Source organism: Pectinophora gossypiella, chromosome 1 (genome assembly GCF_024362695.1).
Source record: "Pectinophora gossypiella chromosome 1, ilPecGoss1.1, whole genome shotgun sequence".
Classification (NCBI taxonomy): Eukaryota; Metazoa; Arthropoda; class Insecta; order Lepidoptera; family Gelechiidae; genus Pectinophora; species Pectinophora gossypiella.
In genome coordinates, this window is record NC_065404.1 from 4,956,142 (window position 1) to 4,976,192 (window position 20,051).

General features: G+C 37.2%; 1 protein-coding gene across 1 annotated transcript in view; it reads right to left on the minus strand.

The window, feature by feature from the left end:
- LOC126381769 (dynein axonemal heavy chain 7-like) overlaps positions 1-18,757 on the minus strand; it is a 36,654-nt gene extending 17,897 nt beyond the window's left edge. Inside the window, exons 1-38 of the mRNA XM_050031247.1 lie at positions 18,526-18,757; positions 18,067-18,277; positions 17,732-17,867; positions 17,184-17,353; positions 16,945-17,098; positions 16,708-16,863; positions 16,323-16,514; positions 15,479-15,607; positions 15,150-15,397; positions 14,478-14,699; positions 14,281-14,362; positions 12,142-12,266; positions 11,888-12,065; positions 11,685-11,806; positions 11,230-11,514; positions 11,013-11,135; positions 10,721-10,874; positions 10,188-10,414; positions 9,830-9,974; positions 9,551-9,679; positions 9,170-9,332; positions 8,832-8,947; positions 8,584-8,743; positions 8,339-8,475; positions 8,027-8,257; positions 7,789-7,954; positions 7,568-7,713; positions 7,375-7,500; positions 7,071-7,193; positions 6,796-6,956; positions 6,103-6,274; positions 5,080-5,262; positions 4,578-4,709; positions 3,529-3,642; positions 3,126-3,233; positions 2,514-2,711; positions 784-907; positions 340-515 (exon numbers count right to left, since the gene is read on the minus strand). Of these exons, the coding sequence (XP_049887204.1) occupies positions 340-515; positions 784-907; positions 2,514-2,711; positions 3,126-3,233; positions 3,529-3,642; positions 4,578-4,709; positions 5,080-5,262; positions 6,103-6,274; positions 6,796-6,956; positions 7,071-7,193; positions 7,375-7,500; positions 7,568-7,713; positions 7,789-7,954; positions 8,027-8,257; positions 8,339-8,475; positions 8,584-8,743; positions 8,832-8,947; positions 9,170-9,332; positions 9,551-9,679; positions 9,830-9,974; positions 10,188-10,414; positions 10,721-10,874; positions 11,013-11,135; positions 11,230-11,514; positions 11,685-11,806; positions 11,888-12,065; positions 12,142-12,266; positions 14,281-14,362; positions 14,478-14,699; positions 15,150-15,397; positions 15,479-15,607; positions 16,323-16,514; positions 16,708-16,863; positions 16,945-17,098; positions 17,184-17,353; positions 17,732-17,867; positions 18,067-18,277; positions 18,526-18,757 (6,156 nt within the window). The remainder of the gene's footprint in view (positions 1-339; positions 516-783; positions 908-2,513; positions 2,712-3,125; positions 3,234-3,528; positions 3,643-4,577; positions 4,710-5,079; positions 5,263-6,102; positions 6,275-6,795; positions 6,957-7,070; positions 7,194-7,374; positions 7,501-7,567; positions 7,714-7,788; positions 7,955-8,026; positions 8,258-8,338; positions 8,476-8,583; positions 8,744-8,831; positions 8,948-9,169; positions 9,333-9,550; positions 9,680-9,829; positions 9,975-10,187; positions 10,415-10,720; positions 10,875-11,012; positions 11,136-11,229; positions 11,515-11,684; positions 11,807-11,887; positions 12,066-12,141; positions 12,267-14,280; positions 14,363-14,477; positions 14,700-15,149; positions 15,398-15,478; positions 15,608-16,322; positions 16,515-16,707; positions 16,864-16,944; positions 17,099-17,183; positions 17,354-17,731; positions 17,868-18,066; positions 18,278-18,525) is intronic.
- Positions 18,758-20,051: the final 1,294 nt, after the last annotated feature.

Sequence of the window (20,051 nt, forward strand, 5' to 3'; positions counted from 1 at the left end):
CCTAGTTAGTCTGCTATTGCCGCCCTTCTGATAACCTCACATGTAGTCGTCACCAATACATCCAACATACCATTATATTGGCAAACTATTTAAGGATCATCCGTCCAATGACTGAAAGCTCTCGACATTGCTTAACATTGTTGGTACAACTGAGCTGCGGGCTCTGCACTCTACGGAACTGAGCCACGCCAAATCGTCGAACATAGAATAATCATGAAGCCACGTTGAAAATTCTAGCAAATGTTGGCTGCTAGCCTAATCACCTCCACCAATCCGCAGTAGAGCAGCGTGGTAGAGAATGCATTTTTTTAAATAGACTCTTAATAAATACTTTCCTACCTGCACATCGATGAGGTGCATAGCCACGTTGATCTTGCGGTCATACCAAAGACCAAGGTCAATGCCCTGCCTCAGCACTTCTATAGGAGGTTGTGCTCCATACGTCTCAGCTTGCGGCATACTGACGTCATCGACAAACACAACAGCATAACATCCGATTGGTGGACCGAATACACCTGAAGGTAAAATGTATTTAATGTTTTATAGGAGAGATGTCGCTTTAGGTGACCTACTTAACTGTCAAAATGAGTTTCCAGTGAGTTTGACAAGAATACCTGGTTATGACGTCATCTAAAAACGTCGTACTAAATGATTCAATAAGTAAAATGGGATTGATATTGAATCATTTCGAATTTACCTATTTGAAGATTAGAATTTCATAATTTATCTTTGACCCCATCAACTGTTACCTACTTTATAAATGAAATTTATTTGGTTAAGTACCTTTTCTTCTCTTGTCGAGTTTGCCCATGATGATATCTTGAGTTTGATTACAATTAGTTTGCGCTGAGAAAGCCATTATAAGTGCTTTGTATACTTTAGTGTCTATTTTCTTCACTAGATAATCCTGAAAAGAGAACGTTTAATAAAAATGAAAACTTTACAGTCGCTCCCGCTTCGCTAAGTAGTAATGGATTCACAACTGTAATCCTACTTGAAGCACAGTCCATAAATGCAAAAACGGCTAATTTGTTTTAATACTTAATATATTTTTTAGCATAAACATTGGTATCTGTGCATAATTTCTGAAGTAGAGATGCCATGACACAGACAGTCATTCAGTCAAGGAAACCAGTATTGTAGTTCAAGTTCTGAATCGTAATTCTTGTCATTTTTGCCTTTACTATAGTCGACTGCAAAACATTTGGTTACGTCAGAACAGAACAGTTTAATATTTTATTGGGTGACTCAAAACTAAGCATGTATATAATTACTACAAAGCCAAGTGACACTGCTGTCCGTTGAAAGTCTTTAACGTTTTGATTTGTCAAATTTACAACTAACTGATTATGATGGTGTCAAATGAAAAAGTGCTGGAAAGAGTTGAAGAAAATAGAACCATATTGAAGACTATAGAGAACCGGAGAGGAAATATTATGATTGGCCACCTGATACGACACGATTCATTTATAACAAACATTATAGAAGGAAAAATTGAAGGGAAGAGAGGAAGGGGTAGACCTAGGATAACATTTATGAAACAAATAAAAGAGAAGGTGCAGGTCGTGTTGTATCGGGAGGTGAAGGTTTTGGTTTGGGGAAGAAGAGAGGAATGGCGATTACTCCACCGACAAGAGCGCAGCTTTTAAATAGAGAGAGAGAGAGAGAGAGAGAGAGAGAGAGAGAGAGAGATTATGATGATGACAACATTCAAGTAAAAATCATAATATTTATATTCGAGTTTTTATAAGTCACTCAGTCGGCAGCCACAGTTCTGTACTATAATGCCGTGGGCAAATTATATGACCTATATTAGCACAACCACGTCATTCATTCATTACATTGTGGTAAAGTAGGTACCTACTCTAGGTTACTACAGCCTTGAACGCATGTGTAAACACAAGTATAAATTGGCTACTTGACAGTTTTTGGATAAATATGTGTTTAAAAATTACAAACGCTTATTTTATACCTCTTAAAAGATTTTATTTTCTCAAAAAAGTTTTATATACTTAATACTCAAAAAAAATATATTTTTCTTAATTTAAAATTTCGCGCGAAAACAGTTAGTCACGTATCATTTTGCCCACTGACGTCACATTTCAATAATATACATAGATAAAAAAAATTGTAAAAATAAAATATTTTAAAATGGTCTTGATGAAAAAAAAACTATTGGCTAGTTATCGTTAAATAATAAATTACCAAATCCTACATATTTCATATTTTGTTACAACTGTCAAGTATCCAATTATGGTAATGATGTTGTCGACTTATTTATGGCTGTAAATAATATAAATGTTAATATATTATTATGGTAAAAGTTATAATTCTTGCGTTACTACGTAGGACGTCCGACGATATGCTGGTGTCAGTGGGTCCGATCCTCATGAGTAATTTCTGATGCGTGACGATCAATCGGATCAGCCAGGTAGCGCACGCTGCGCGCTGTCCAGCGTGGTCACAAGATCTGATTACGCGGAGTATTCCTGCTTAAATTAAGTAGGACATACCACGATGTAGGATGATTTTCCAGTGCCAGTGGGTCCGACCATCATGACAGGCTTTTGATGTGTGACGAGCAGTCGGAACAGGGCCAAGTAGCGCACGCTGTCCAGTGTGGTCACCAGGATCTGGTTGGGCGGAGTATCCCTGCTGATGGGCGGCGCAGACACCACGTCGTCTTGCCATGGCTTCCATTTACCTTTACCCTAGAGCATCGAACTTGTATTATATTCTATAAGAGATACTTATAAAGATTCATGTAATTTAATTTTATTTACTACTAAGTGTAACATTGTGTGAATTAAGCTGTAAGCTCCCCAAACAAAATAAAATAAAATAAAATAAAATAAATAAATAAATTGATATATATTTTTACAAGTGACAAGTTAGAGTTCCGGTCTCTCAGTTTACAAAAGGGTTTGTCTTTCTTATCGCAGTCGTATCGTTTATTAATAGCACCGACTTAAAAAAATTGATTTAGAGATTCTCTTTCTACGGCAAAATAATTTAACTCTCAATTTTTTAGATATTTTATAAATCAGTCTAATTTATTAAATTATTTTTAAAATGTTACCTATTTGGATAATTTTGGTACTTAATAATAAAGTTACAATTCTCACCTCTTTGATATATCGATAGTCATACACGAGACCCTCCTTAGGCAATGTGAATATGTACGGCTTATCTGGTTTTGATATCGGCTTAGGATATCCAAGGGATAGTCTGACCTGTTATTTACAAAGGTATTTTTATAAGTAAGGTATATTACAATTAATAGTGCGTTTTTTTAAAATGATTAATGCTCTCTTTAAATCGTTCATGCAAGCTACAGCCATCTCGCGGATTTTTGGAATATTACTATAACGTTTTACCAGGCATACTCTGAACACCACCCCACGTTTGAGTTTTTCTGTCTCTACTGCTCCGCCATCTAACGCTTCGTGGAAAATCCTTACAAACTCGCAGTTGCCTCAACTATCTTCAAACAATACTGTTACATATGAATGATATAAAAATTATAACCTTCTCTGGGAATTCCTTTTCCAGCAATCCACGAAACATAATGTCAAACTTGGGTCGACCGCTAGCTTCCAAGGTAGCGCCCATAGACCAAATACTTGAGAAGAAAAACACGCCCTAGCAAACAAAGTTTACGAGTCAAAATGTATACTTATTATTATATTATTATTATTAGCCTATATGATCCCACTGCTGAGCAAAGGCCTCCCCCATATTCTTCCAAGTATTAAATGTATACTTACATTTAAATAAATACTTATAAAGACAAAAAGAAAGTAAGAAAACTACTTACATCTAGTTTTACTGTGACATCTCACAGTCACAAAAATATCAAAAAAAAGTACACGAAATTACATAACATAAAAAGAACAAAAAATAAAAAATATAACGTTGGTCGAAATAGTCATAAGGTGGTGGTGGACGTCCTCAATAGATGGACCTCATTCAGCTTAAGCCGCGGCGTGAGCCACAATGCTGGAAGCTTAATCACGCTTTTAAGTCCAATGCACGCGGATGCCCGGGAAGCGAGAGTTTAATATGAAATAGCGCTGTTAGAGTGAACGAGTGCATCATAAAGGTGCATGCATAATATAATTTCCAGCCCCGGTGCCGGCCCTGGGTGCATTCAGCTTAAATTCCTTTTTAATTTATTATGATAATAGCACTGATGTATGCTACAAGTGCGCTTGCTTTGTTTGTGCTATTATTGTGTATATTGACAGGACATGTAATCGGTAGAATTTTCTACATTTAAACCTTTGTATTAGAAATTAAACATGCTATTAAAATTGACATTTATAATCAACGTGGACAGTAACAATATAAAGATTGATAACATCATAACATAAAATATAGCCTATAATTATGTCCCGTTGCCGGGCACAGGCCTCCCGTCAACCAAGCGGAGAGGGTATGTAGCATACTCCACCATTCTGTTTGGGCCAGCAGCCCGAGATCAACATCTTAACAAAAGAAGTTGGTTAAAAATATTGACAAACTGATAATTTAAATAATAACTACTTTATTATAATATACTATAGATACAATTTTACCTCAATTTGTGCCCTGATGTCGAGATCATTCAGGTTGCTAACGTATTTCTCATCATTATAGTCGTCTAAGAACGTATCGATCAGCTTCATACACGCCACTATTAAGTTGCTGCGAGATGTTACATACATTTGCTGCAGCAGAAACGTACATTGTAATAATGCATTAATGCTCGGACTGAAAGCTCAAGAGGTTCAAACATAATTATCATAAATGTTTGTGTCATGCTTAGTCGTACATTACAAGCCATAACACCTTACGAAATAACGTAGACTCAAAATATAAAAATTGTCCTTCAACAAGTTTATCTAAGATATTTACGTTGACTTTTTGTGGAAATAAGCAAATCAAAATCTAAGTAAGTAATAATTAATGATTGATCAATATGCATTTTTTTATGCAACACACAGATTTATTATGGCTTTTGATGATTTGGAATCTCATTGTATGGTAGTTTTTATGAACGATACAATTGTGCCAATATTAAGTAAATGGGTTGCTTGCCTTCACAAGTCCAGAGTACTCAACAAGCCAAAGTATTGGCGAGGTGAAACGATTGAACAATGCAGTGATCAGACTCTTATGCCAGTCATTTAAGGTCTTCGGCAGAGTGTTCAACCAAGACTCCATCAAGCACTTCCAGCCCAAACCTTTGGGCTCCATGTAAATCATGCCGCATCTGGACACCTGTGTACAGTGGACACATTAATAATTTGTTACAATTTATTACGTCCTCCGTGGTCCAGTGGTTGAGCGTTCCGGAGGTCCCGGGTTCGAATCTCGGTTTGTGAAAATTTGTTTCCCGGGAAATCTGTTTGTGATCCCTAGTTTGGTTAGAATATTGCAGGCTGATCACCCAAATGTCCGAAAGTAAACTGATCCGTGCTCTGGAAGGCACTTTAAGCCGTTTGGTCCCGGTTACTACTTCCTGATGTAAGTAAGTAGTCCTTACATGAGCCATGTCAGGGACCTATGGTAGCACAATAATAACCCAGACACCAGGGTTGATGAGGTTAGTAATCCACCTCATAACCCACAAGATAGAAGGACAATTTCTTTTGCATGGGATGGACATAAAGATAAATAGATTACGTATACGGATGTAAATTATGTAAGTTTGTATGTAGGAGGTAAGTTCTCTGACACTCATCCGATTTCAAAACATACAATAATTATTTACAAATATATAGAATGTACCTTCAAGGTAGACTAGTACCTATGCATTTGATGAAATCCATAACTAGTAAATTTGAAAACGCTGATAAATAAAAATAACCAAATTGGAATAGGTAAAATAAGAATTTAATTACCTATATCCCGGCTGGTTGGTCTCGGTTACTACATACTGATGTAAGTACGTAGTCGCTACTTGAGTCACCTCAGGGGCCTTTGTCGGCTTAATATATAATAACAATGACACCAGAGTTGATGCGGTTGGTCATCCACCTAACAACCCACACGATAGAAGAAGAAGATTACCTATATATATTTTATACTTCTGAAGGTCTACATAAATCTTGTACATACCGTAGCAGGTGAAGCGGCTTCGAGATCCATAGGTTCGAATACCAGGTTAGTAGTAGGCGCCAGCTGAATGATCTCGCCGCTCATCAAGCACAGCTTCTTATTGTCATCCAACACTGTGTTCAAATTTTCTATCCAGATTGCGTCTACTGGTCCGTCAAATATGAGCCACTTCCTGTATTGTATGCAGTAAAAAACTCAAAATCGAGGAATTTATTATATTTTTAGGGTTTGCAACAAGACAACAGGGACAAAAAGTAATCATATAAGTAATAGTTTTACCCTTATAGGAATAAACTTATTTGCAGTTAGTAAGCTTTTCGCGATCTATGTCAATGTATGGAGGCAACTATATTTCAACGGTAAAGTAAAAGTTTCCTCGGGACCCTCGGTGCGCGGGTGCGATATTTTTTAAAGTACGTAGTCATTGATGTATAATATGTTACTATATGTAGTCGTTACATGAGCCATGTAAGGGCCTTTGGCGGCTCAATAGTAACCTTGACCTTCTCATGAGAGAAGAACAATATTTTTGCATTATTCTACACAATTTCGCAATAAAATAATGTTGTATTTTGTTTTCATAACATTTACCCATGCTTAGAGAATTCTGACGTTTTTTCAGTACAATACGTAGTCTTCCCTAAATGTTTTGGAAAAAATGTGGGTTTTAGACTATTTCGTTTCGTTGTATACCTGTTATTATTTGGTGAAACGGCGAACGCTCGGTAGCTGACAGCCAATATCCCATCAGACCATTCGTGGGACACCGGGTCAAACTGCCCGTACAGCTGGCCCATTGTTATAGATTTCGGATTGATCACTGTCCATTCTACTGCATTCTCAGCCATTAAAGACTGTGGAATAGCAAAACATGATCTATTAGCTCGCAATTGATCATCATCTGGCCTATTAACTGAAGAATAGGTATCAAAACATTATGCTATTTTCAAATACATAATTAAACCAACCTGCTCTGACACTTTCCCCAGCGCTCCGCCGAGAGCGTGATAGCATTTTGTTTTCCCAGCAAATGGGAAACCAACCAGCATGAGACCATGGCGCACTAAAATCATCTCATACAACTGGAGAACCTGCAGTTATCAAACAAAACCACACGTAAGAATTTGTAGTCTCCAATTACGCCCACTGTTGATAATCGAACATTAAAAATGGTGATAGTATTGACCACTTAAATGTAACAAAACTCGGTGAAACGAGTACTTTAGTTTACGCGACGGGCGATATAAGGTGTGAGAAAATCTAATATCGGACCTTCTCTATGAAGAAGTAATTAGCTTGTAAATTGAGAGGGCCGCACGCTTGCTTCAGACATTCGACCAAGAACGGCAAGCCAGCAGCTGGCAGAGGCAGACCAGGGAACAAATCTCCGATAATACCCTGAAATAAAACTTGAGATGAGTATTTCTGTTTTAATATCTCAAAGTACCACATCAAAGCATCTTACCATAAACAGCGGTACATCATGTTCAAGAAATTTGGGTAGGTTGACATCCTTGATGGACCGAAGCAGAATAACTTCCTCATCTTGGTCTGGATACCGAAGCTTCAGAGAACCGGCTGCCCGAAGCACTGATTTCACAGCACGCATACCTATCCAAAAACAACATTAAACTATGTCCAGACTTATGCATTCATTTATAATATACTTAATTTAAAAAGCCTTACCATAGTCATAGTGGCATTGTGACGAGAGTTGCTCAGAACATAATTTGTAAGTGGCCACAATCTTAACAGCGAGTGGCTTAGCGTTCAAATACCCAAAGGCGTATAATTCGATCTCAGAGATCAATACGTAATCAGGTACCATCATGGCTACGGAACGGAATAACGCCTGCGAAATATCAAATTACTTTAATTATAGTATATTGATACCAAGCCAAAACCAAAACAGTATAATAATAACCTTCAAGTTATCAGGCAGCTCCGAACGACCGGCATATCCTGGGTTCATGGTAATAAAGACAGCACAAGATTTATCGAGTTTCAGCAGTGTTCCTTCGAACATCAATTCTGTAGAGCCAGAGTTGATACCGCGCTGGATGGAAAGGATCTGTTGTGCGACCACGGAGAGTACTTCTAGGTCGATGCGGTTGAACTCGTCAAAACACGACCAAGCACCGCATGATGCTAAACCCTGGATAAATATAAAACCATTTATAATAAGTAGTTGATATTTTTAAAACTGTTTTTTCTACTATTTCGCTTTTTATTTTACCTTGAAGAACTTTCCAAGCGCAATATAATCCAAACCATCTGAACAATTGAATACGACGCACTGTTTGGCCACCGCTTTTGCCAAGTCTTTAGTGGTTTCTGTTTTACCTGTACCAGCTGGTCCTTCGGGGGCTCCACCTAAATTTGAGTGATTTCAATTACTTATCTATATTTCTACCAGGAGGAATGATATCTAGGCAGATATGAATTAGGTACCTAGGTAAAATATGTCGTGTCGGTTCTTACCCAGATTTAAGTGGAGAGCTCCAAAGAGAGTTCTAAAACAACGATCGGTTAGTGGTGTCACCACAAGCCTGCCCGTGTTGCCCAGATATTCGTAGCCGTACATCAGTGTTGAGTTGATCATGCGAGTAGCGCAATGCATTATTTTAGTCTCTGGCTGTTCCTGTTTTACAAAAGATAATAGAATGAGATTACTTACACTTTCTAAAAAGCTAATGATCATTTTTTTGTTACACTATATGTGCACTGACCTCCCAATAATATCGTATCTGAGACAACCAGTTGAAGTCATTGTCTACCCGCACCTTACACTCGATGAGTAGCATAAGCACATCACGTGCGTGCACGTCTAGTACTACTAATGCACCTGTTAAAGCAATTAATATCGATTATATGGCTGAAACGAATAGTGGATCCTAGTAGTGAACCGCGTTGTTAAATCATCTGAAATCATTTATCACACCGGTGGTGTCTGATTGTATAAAACTTACATAAAAATATTATTTAAGTAAGTAACTGATGGAATGTTGGATAGAATACACATTATTATCGTAGAAACAAATAAGTGCTTATAATAAATGTTACATACCAAGTGTAATTCTGTTTTGTAAGCTCAATTCTCCACGCACCAAATCGACGATTTTCGAGATCTGGTAATTGCATTTGTCCCAATATTTATTCATGGCTGCAATGCTTATATGAATCGCTTCTGTGACTTCTAAGGTCCAATAAGTCATTGCTATACATTGTACCTACAAAAATATGAATTATTGAATATTTTCAATATATAGATACGTGGTAAAGTGGTGTGAAATGACACAGATGAAGATTGATATTATTGATTATTCGAGGTTAGATACCATCAGTATGCACATTCTTGGGATATTTTTATATCTTTCATATTTGACTTGAGTTATATCTTTCTGTCCTCTTCTCACACACTAAGACTAAGCACTTTCTAAATACGTACACACTGGCCCGGCCACACGAGCACCCACCACTCGCGCCTCTTCAGCGTATAGTCATCGAACGACAGTGCGACGCCGTTGTGGACCGAGTCTTTCATTGCTGATTCCAACTCCACCAACCATCTCTCCACCTGTTGTTTTAGTTTGTTTAGTAAGTCAAAGTCTACATTTTCATATATTTTTACTGAATCAACCAGGTATAAATCTGTAATGACCTTTCTAGGCATTTTTTGATCTTCTGCATTGATTTTGATGTCATAAACAACAGAATTTAGATTTACCTGCCCTTTAGCAGCAGCGGTGTCGATGGTCATAGTGAGTGGCACAACTTCGCCCTCTGAGGACTTCATATGCGTCACCACAAGTTCGTCTGTGAAGGTTAACTTTGCAATACCTTCGAAGCACTTCTTCAAGTGCGGCTGTACACTAAGAAACAATATAGAATAATAAATATTTACTTGATGACGAGTGCAGAACGACAAACACTTGAATGTACAGTGTTTATAGATAAACGACTATATGAGTAGACAAATTATTGATTACAACTAGCCTATAAATTATTTTGATCGTATTGAGGATCAGTCATCTTAAAACACATATTGCTACAGAATACATCATTTTCACTTTAAAATTTATTACCGGGTAGGATCCTTGGTCTCCGATAAAATTTCCAGAAGCTCATCATTCGACAAGAAGAAGAACCTTGGGAAATATAAGCGTTTCTTCTCCAGATACGCATTGAGGCCTCTCTGTACCATTTCCAGCAAGTTGTTAGATTTTTTCAATCTGTCTAACATTTTCTCTATAGTGATGACGTCAAGGACTTTTGGTTCCAAAGCCGCGGCTTTCATTATCTCACGCCAGGTCTAAAAGAAGAAATTCATTACTTGGTCATTACACACTTACTGAATATAATTCGAATGACTGAAATCATATACTTTAGTTAGATGTAACTTTTTTAAAAGATATGAAATTATAAAGGCTACATTGACTGTGCTTCGGAAGGCACGTTAAGCCGTTGGTACCGGTTACTACTTACTGATGTAAGTAAGTAGTAGTTACATGAGTCATATCAGGGGCCTTTGGCGGCTCAATAGTAACTGTGACATCAGGGTTGATGAGGTTGGTAATCCACCTCTCAACCCACACGAGAGAAGAAGAAGAATATTTACTTTATCGACAGCAGAGAATCTCCTTCCTTCTTCAGGGATTTGTTGTTGTATATCTGGAGACGAGAAAATTGGTTCAAGGTACATCCACGTCGCTTGCACTTTCAGCCATTCGTCCAGGATCTCTTGAAGAAGTAACAATTTACTTTCCCACATTCTGTAAAAAAAAAAAAATCTCAATAACATTCCAGAAGTTTCGAGAATGTTCTAGATGTTTCATATCTATATATATGTTATCTCTAGTGAATATGAAAAAATCAATAACTTTTAACATTCATTATCGTTATTAGCATACCCAATTGTTTCCTCAAATGGTTTGATATATGGAGAGTTTTTCATGGTCTGTGTCTTAACAATATGGTCATCCAACAGCACCTGTATTTCATCTACACTCGACAAAATAAAGGTTCCAGTATCCCTGAAAATTTTGTAAGATTTTTTTTTAGAAAATTAATTAAGTATAGTTTTACAATTCTATGTATTCTTTTAGAAATAAACATTAAGTTACTTACTTGTACATCAAAATATCGAAGCTGAGGTCCGCCCATTCTTTCATCATCTTATCCAGTGCTTTTTCGAGATTGCTCTCCTTAGTGGCAGCTTCTGAAATACTTTCGAACTTCTCTACGTAATCATCTAGATGGAAGTCAATAACTTTTTCCAGGCTTAATTCATCATCAACAACTATTGGGAACCCAACTATATCAGAAATTTTATCCCAATGTCGGGCTTTAAGACCCGGGTTACCGAGTGTCTGAACAATACCCATGTGAGTTTTGAAATCGTCCATTTTAGCTCTGGAATAGAATAAGCAGTTTAATTTAATATACCTTTATGCTCGGTAAACTCTAAACATAGAGGTAAAACCACTGATGGCTATGAGGTGGAAACCTGTGAACTTTTGCTGATTCATGGAAAATCAGCATTATTGAAAGTAACTTTAACAAGAACAAAGTAGATACTTTACCTTACTGAAGAAGCAAGACGAAAAGAATCCGGGTTATCTGCGAATGACTTTTCTAGTTTGTATACTATTTTGTAATAGTACCCGACTTCACCTTCTATATCTTCGGGATCATAACTGCCAATCTACGAATATTTAATTTCTATAATAAATTCTATGAATTTTGTATAATTTAACATTTTGTGCCCTCAATAGTTCAAGAATACCTTAGAAGTCATCCAGTTGTTGTACTTCTGAAGATAATCATATCCAGCATCGAAAAGTTTCTTGAAAGGCACGACTCTATCGTAAATTTGCTTTCTCTTCGGATATTGAGAGAGTTCATAACCAAACGCAGCTTCTTCTTCGTTGAATTGGTCTATAGTTGTCAACGCATCCGATAACCTGATATGGATATTATATTTAAATTATCGATCATAATATAATAGGGAACTTCATGAGAATGTAGGTAAATACTAACTTGTCATCGAGTCGACGAGTTCGACTCACATATTTCGGTAACTCTTCGATGTCACCCCAATACTGCAGTTCCATCGCTTGTTTTTCTAATACATCTAGGGACTTGACGAACTTTTCAATTCGGGACTGAAAAACGAGTTGATAAGTGAAGTAGAGAACGGATCAACATCTCATCAGCGATCATCCCATTTTCATAGGGTCCGCAAGTGTAGGCTAGTGGTTAGGTCACCTGTCTTCAAAAAACACATATTCTCGAGTCAAATTCAAAAATATCTTTATTCAGTAGTTAATATACACTTCTCATCAAAAAAATCGAAACACTTCCGTTTTCATTGTTTCTGTCCGAATTTAACACAAAAAAGAATTCATACGATGAAAAAAAATACATAAATGTATAGCTGGCAGTTTGGCCATTACAGTAATAAGAGAAAATTCAAAATTCAAAATTAGAATTTCATTTGTTTATCTTATAAACGAAATGAATCACTGTTTTGAGACAAATGTGTGTTTAGGGTTGGAGTACATTTAGCGTTTAAAAAATAAAAATTGGCGCCTATCCTTAAACTTTTTGTTTTTTATTTCAATACTGTGACTTTGGGACGTCTGAAAAAAGGTTTTTTTCTAAAACGTATGGATACTTCGCCCACAGAAGCCGCCCAAGTTGTGGCATTGCTGGATTCTGGCCTTAGTCAGCGTGTTGTGGCTGCAAGACTGCATCTAAGCCTGTCATCTGTTCATAGAGTCTATAAACGTTATCGGGAGACTGGTTTGTTCACGCGCCGTTCAGGATCTGGCAGGAATCGGGTCACTTCTGAGCAAGATGATCGATTTATTGTAACAACTTCTTTAAGAAATCGACGCCTTAACGCTTTTCAACTGCAGCAGCGGCTTCGTGTTGTACGAAGGGTGGCTGTAAGTGACTCTACAATTAGAAGAAGGTTGAAGGATCGTGGACTGGTACCGCATAAGCCAGCAAATGGGCCGAAATTAACTGCAGACCATCGAAGAGCGCGCCTTAACTTTGCACGTGAGCACCTAAATTGGTCATATCTACAGTGGAGCAAAGTTCTCTTTTCTGATGAGTGTAAAATTATGCTGTATGGTAACGACGGAAGGAACAAGGTCTACAGAAGAGACGGAGAACGCTATGCACAATGCTGCATTGAAGAAAAGGTCAGCTATGGTGGCGGTTCGTGGACGGTTTGGGGAGGAATCAGCGCCGACGGTAAGACAGAGCTTGCTTTCGTATCTGGGCCACGTCTGCCTGCACTAAACTGTCATCGGTACGTCGAAGAGTGTCTCGAGCCTCATGTGATGCCCTATGCACATTTTATTGGCAACGGCTTCATATTCATGCACGACAATGCTAGGGCTCACACCGCGGGCGTCGTACGAGATTATCTTAACGAAGTCGATATCTCTATTATGGAATGGCCAGCAAGAAGCCCGGACATGAATCCCATTGAACATCTGTGGGATGAATTAAAGAGACGAATTCGAGCAAGAGATCCTGCCCCAGAAACACTTAGCCAGCTGCAAGATGCAATCCAAGAGGAATGGGACAATATACCACAGCATGTGATCGTGACTCTCATCCGATCGATGAAGAACCGTATGGAAGCAGTAATTAGAGCTCGGGGAGGGAATACAAGTTATTAAATAAACGTTTTTTAGCTTTTTTTTTCATTTACGTGTGTTGTTTTATCCATTTCCTTTATACTCCATACGGAATAAAAATGACTCATTTAACAAAATACGAAACCTATGAAAAATTCATTTAAATTTAGAACATTAACATTAAGATTTGATAAGCTCATATTACTCACTATTAAACGACATTTAACATTTATTCCTAAATGTACACATTTTTCTGATAATCCTGACAAAACGTAAACTTGCAAGGTGTTTCGATTTTTTTGATGAGAAGTGTATTTGCACTTTGAATCGTCATATTTTACATAACGAACGTCTCATCCACATCAAACTACTGCAGTTTCTCACAACCTGTATAGCCGGGGAAAAGAAACTGCAGGAAAAACCTCAGCACAGGGCACTAAACGTTCTTTAAAAAGAAAAAGTCCATTAGATTCTTCACGAATTGTAATATTATATAAAACCATAGTCTCATATCACCATGTACCTTCAATGTCCTCATGAATTCCTGTTTCTTCTCTTCACACATGGCCTTGCACTGTATTATGACGTCTGGTATTTGTGAATACCTGTAAGTAAATAAAATTGAACAAAGTTTTACAAAGCTAAAACTAGTCGGATATCTGCCGCCAATGCTTAATGGACATTGTTCACTGCCGAGTTCGGTACTACAAGTTGACATACCAGTGGAATGTCTGGTTATTAGCTTTAAGTTCCAGTGGTGCGAAAGTAGTATAGTCTCCCAAGAAGATGATGTATCGCATGACGTCACGCAGCTTATCCTCCATCTCTCTCACCATAAATTCCTCCACCTTGGCGCAGTACGCAATCAATTCCATCAAACCTGCTGTGTTTTCAGGCGGAGTCAATAATTTGTCTGCGATCCCAGCATATTCGTCGTAAATCCTAAAAAGAAAAACATGTTAAATTTATAAATGTTTATACCTTTATTTGAATAGATGGATGAAGTAGCTTCCTACTCTCTAAATCATAAATATCTATACTAAAATAATAGTAGTTATAAAAGAAAGTTAATTTGCTGCAATGCATGAAAGGTAAGTAAAATGTCAAACTCAAAACCAAATAAATAAATAAGGAATTGGAATAACGGCTCAGTCAAAAATACTCCCCTCTATCATCTCCTGGCTGAATGTGACCTTCATGCTCGCAGCAGCGTTAACCCGTTGGACAACGAGGGAAATATTTTGCGCGTAATGCCTGCACCGGGAGTCGCCACCCTGCTCCCTTAGCCGCTTGTCCAGCTCGCTGATAAATCACTTATCTTCAAAAGCCCAAGTCGATTTCGACAACTTTAATAATATTATACTTATTTAATAAAATTAAACAAAATCTCACGCTTTGATTATGGTTTGATAGTCTTCCGTCATCCGTCTGAGCAATGTGTTGGCCATCCTCGAGGCAGCTGATCGCAGCGAGTTGATAAGGTCCGCCCGCTGGATGCGGTACATGCCAATTTCTACCGTCATATCCAACACTGCTGGAATCTCCTTGGCCAACTCCACATACTTCACAGACTCTTCACAATATTCCTCAAACGTTTTATCAGGTTTAGCATTGACAAATTCTTCAACTAACTTTGCTGACTGTTGATTTTAAATTATATTATTTACGTTTTAGTGTAGAAAACATAATAATGTAAGTACCGCATACGATAATTCACTTACTGTTCCATTCAGTAAACAAACATAATCATCGAAGTCTTGGATTCTCAATTCCGGGCCAATTCTTTGTTCGTCTATCATTGCACGAACCTGACGCTTGTAGTCTTCAACTAAATCATTATCTATTACAGGCTAATAAAAAAAGTAAGTAAGTTTAACATAATAACATTCATTAAATATTATTCAAATAAAATGACTAGGTAACTGTATTTATCTTATTTATTTTGGAGAAGTCCGAAAGTAAGACGATCCGTGTTTCGGAACGCACGTTAAGCCGTTGATCCCGGTTAGTACTTACTGATGTAAGTACGTAATTGTTACACGAGTCGTGTTAGGGGCCTCTGGCGGCTCAATAGTAACCCTGACACCAGGGTTGATGAGGTTGGTAATCCAGCTCACAACCCGTACAATAGAAGACGATTCTGGAGAAGTTTTCATTCAATTCCATTATAAAGCAATTTATGTTCTTCAGCTAAATGTTAAACTCATAGATACTTTGAGAGTGTATAACAGGCAACTTGACAACCTAGTCAAATGAGATACTTTTTTCCAAACGCCTAAAGAAAAGTTTTCTTTGGAGTGTGTATGTAAATGCTGTCCTGTGATGTCATCAATAGAAGCGGTCAAACGTCCTACTCATTGTTACTTAATTCATGTAAGTATATAAAATTCGAAAATAAGTAGAAAAGTAATATGAGATCGTTTTATGATCATAGAGACTGGCTTCTATTTCTAGATTGGCGTATTATAATTTATTTTTGATCCAGACCCTATTGTAATTGTATTTCTAACTCGTAAACATTATAGATTTACTACAGCTCTATACATTCTAGAAATTATACGTTACCCTGAGCGTTGCTTTAGTAGTGATAACGTGGTCTTCATATAACAAGGTCTCCAAACGAGGACACTGCCTACACGAGTCGATGAGGAGATCGTACACCAGGCAAATCTGGTCCTTAAAGTTTTTAAAGCTGGGCTCAAACTCAATCGTGTCTTGTTGAAAGGCTACATTTATTAGAAAACCTTGGTTTTTACCCTGAAAACAAAAGCACCAAAATTCTACTGTAAATAAAGTCTGTAACAACACAACACACAACATTTAACATTTTTATATTTTAGCTTAAATACCTACGTTAGGACTTAATCCCGCAGACAAGTTTTAATTTATTCTCCAGGAACGGAGTCGTCTACCGTTGCCTAAATGTAGTTTTAATAAACATGATACTTACCCCCATCTCAACATCCAAAATATAGTCTGTAAATTCTTTCATAGATTTCAAACATAAAGTTTGAAGATTGTACGTCATTATACAAGCCAAACAGTTGTAAAAGTGCTTCGACTTTTGCACATTTTTAGGATCAGGAAGTTGCCGCCTTTTTATTCCCTAGAATTACAGCAAAAGTAGAATCATTTACAATAAATTGAATGCACCTTTTAAGGCTAAATATTGTATTAGTTTAGATACCTGCTGAAACACAGCCTTTATAGTAGGTATCCATTCGGTAACAAGATCATAAGCAGAGTCCGTTATTTCGCCGTTACAAATTGTATTGAAAGTAGCTAATTCGTACGCGTTTCCGTAGGACATTAGATCTTCTATCCTAATTAGTCGCATATCGCTGAAAATGGATGTATGTACTTATTATAATAAGTAAATAAACACATTATCTAATAAGGATGATGTTAAAACAAACATTAGCTTACTTATAGTTGTTCCACCATATGTGTAGCACTTGCGCGATACATGGGTTGACCGTGAACAGATTTTTACTTATGAACTTCCTGGCCAACACGTAGCGGTTTCGCCATGCGTCGTCCTTCATTAAGTTCAATTCTGTTTTTATTGGAGTCTCCTCTTCCTCTTGTTCCTCTTCCTAATATTGAATTGATTACAATTAGGAAAAATTTCTTTTAACCTATACGAAAATAGTATGGTTGTTTAACACTTTCAAGGACAGAACGACAGACGATGTCCCGTTGCCAAGGGTCATACTAATGGAAGGTCAATGACCAGTCGTTTATGTCTTTTAAAGTATTCGTCCTGTCCCTGTCCCCGTTATTCCGTTTTTTACAGGGTTCGCTTACCTAACCTGAAGATTTGACAGGTCCGGTTTTTTACAGAAGCGATTGCCTGACTTTCAAATCATGTTTGACCTTTCAACCCGCGAATGGAAAACCAGCCCAATACATGTTAGGTCACATACCTCCGGAAATCTTGCCGTTTAAAATGTTAAATCTACAAAATATTTCACCGTGTTAGGATCCTTCATGACGAAGTCAACAATAGCCCTTTTCATGCTCATCATAAAATCTTCGCGCATTTCATCAGTACAGACGGCGAGGGTATCTTTCCATTTCTTTAATTTTGGAGAGACCAGTCTATAAATTCTGTGGAAAAGGACAATGGCATAGAAATAATAAGTACGTTATCTTTGCCGTGACATATTGCAGATTTGTCTGTGAAAGATGGCATTCACTATTATGTTCGGATACAGAAAGAGAACACATTACTATTCTCTTGATAAGTTAAAGAAATATGGTCTTTTTGAATAATAAAACAGAATAATCATTTGTAAGAATATTTTACCGCTTAATAATGTTGTTATCCACAGGCGCCACGTGAACAGAATCTATGCCGTATCTGAGGTAGTAATAGTATCGGAGCATGTTCTTCTCTTCTCCAGTGAGTGTGCCAACCGCGTCGCTGTCTTCATCAGGATCCGATTTACGTATCATTTGTATGAGCTTCTCTCTAAACTCTTCTCTCGCTTTCCTCATTGCGGTAAAGCTTTGCATTACTGTAGGAAACCCATCGAAAACATAATTTAAATTAAAAGATACATACATATATAAACTCACGCCCGTATTAGACGAAATCCTAAGATGTAGGCATATGATAACCCATAATGGTGATAAAGGTCAGCCGATGTAAGAAAGGACACAATCCCTCTGGCCCTATGCCCGGAAAGATGTTTTATTCCCTTCCAGTCTTGCATAGAAGAAAATGAAATTCTGTTAAATCCTTCTACATTTGAACGGTTATTACCACTAGATCTTCTTCGGAGAGGTGTCGCCGCGGCTTTAGCAGCACGGACTTGCTCCGCATTGCTAATTGGCTTAGGTAGTTTCAGCACCTCCTGTGGTAGGGAGAACATCGGTCGGGTTCGTATCTTGTACTCTTCTGAAGTCTGCATCTTCGGCAGTTTCGGCAGCTTTACATCTGAAGACGAAGGCGCCGGCTGACCTTTCTTCTTTACCGGTGCTTTATTTTTTTGCATGGTTGTTTACCTTATGCAGCAACAGAAAACAACAAATTTTGCTATTTGAGTTTATGTACGACTCAAGTTGACCCTATGACTAAGGCGATGGTGATGATGACGCAAGAGTTATACGAGAGCATAGTTAGTAAGTAGGCACCAAGTTTTAGTAAGAGTCTGAATAAAGAGGGTGAATAGAGCCACAGGTAGCTCGCCTATAACATAACCAAAAACACTTCCGATATTTGTTTTATAGTGGATCGATAGATTTCCCTAAAACCTATACTTACCCGATTTTACCCGGTACACCGAGTCCTATTCACAATATAAAAAAGAGTTTAATTATGTATTAATTTACACTTATAAAATATAAGAAATAAAGTATTTTCACTATTGACAAAACAATATTTTGAATGTTGACTGTTACATAGCAACCATAGTTATGGTAACTAGATTGTCACCGGAGACGCGATCTTCATGATTTTGTTTTTCCTCATTTTATGGCTATACCAAGCTATGGCTAAATAACCAGCCAGGAAGGATAATTTTACTTATAATCAATTCTTTTTACGTAGATAAACCAATGTTGGACATTTTTTGGGTTTTTTTTTGGACTGTGATCGAACTTTAGACCTTCAACTTTACCTCAGAAAAGTTTTCAAGGCTAAACAGTTATAAACCAAACGGGCCTCTGGTGGAGCGGAGATTTAAGCTAAATCAATAAAACAACACTATTCTTATATTAAGTAATTTATTACTAGAAAAAATAAGAATAAGCATAAACTTAAAATAAATAAGCTCTGTCCGACTGGATCATAGGGAACATCAACATAAACAGCCTATACGTACTGAGTATACGTACGTTTCATTGCTGGACACAGGCCTCTCCTCAATTAGCCGGAGGAGGTATGTGTGGAGCATACTCCACTACGCTGCTCCACTGCGGGTTCAAAGGAAAATACAATAAAATTAAATAATAAGTAATTACTAATTACCTCAAAGATATAAAACACTTGCAAACATGATTTGATATAATAATAATCTGAAAAATTACTTTATAAATAATCAAAACGTGGCAAGATAAATATAATGCAATAAAAGGCACAATACAATTATTTGCTTGTTCAAAATATTGGTTAACCTATTATTATAGTTTGTAAGTAGTTTAAATAATTATAATTGAATTAATGTAAGCATTGTGTATTGTCTTGTGTCTTTTTGATGTCCTAGACACATCTTTGCATCGTGGCGTCATTAGTAGAAATAAATCATTTTTCTTTTTTTCGAATTACTTAAAAGTCTATTAATTGAAAAT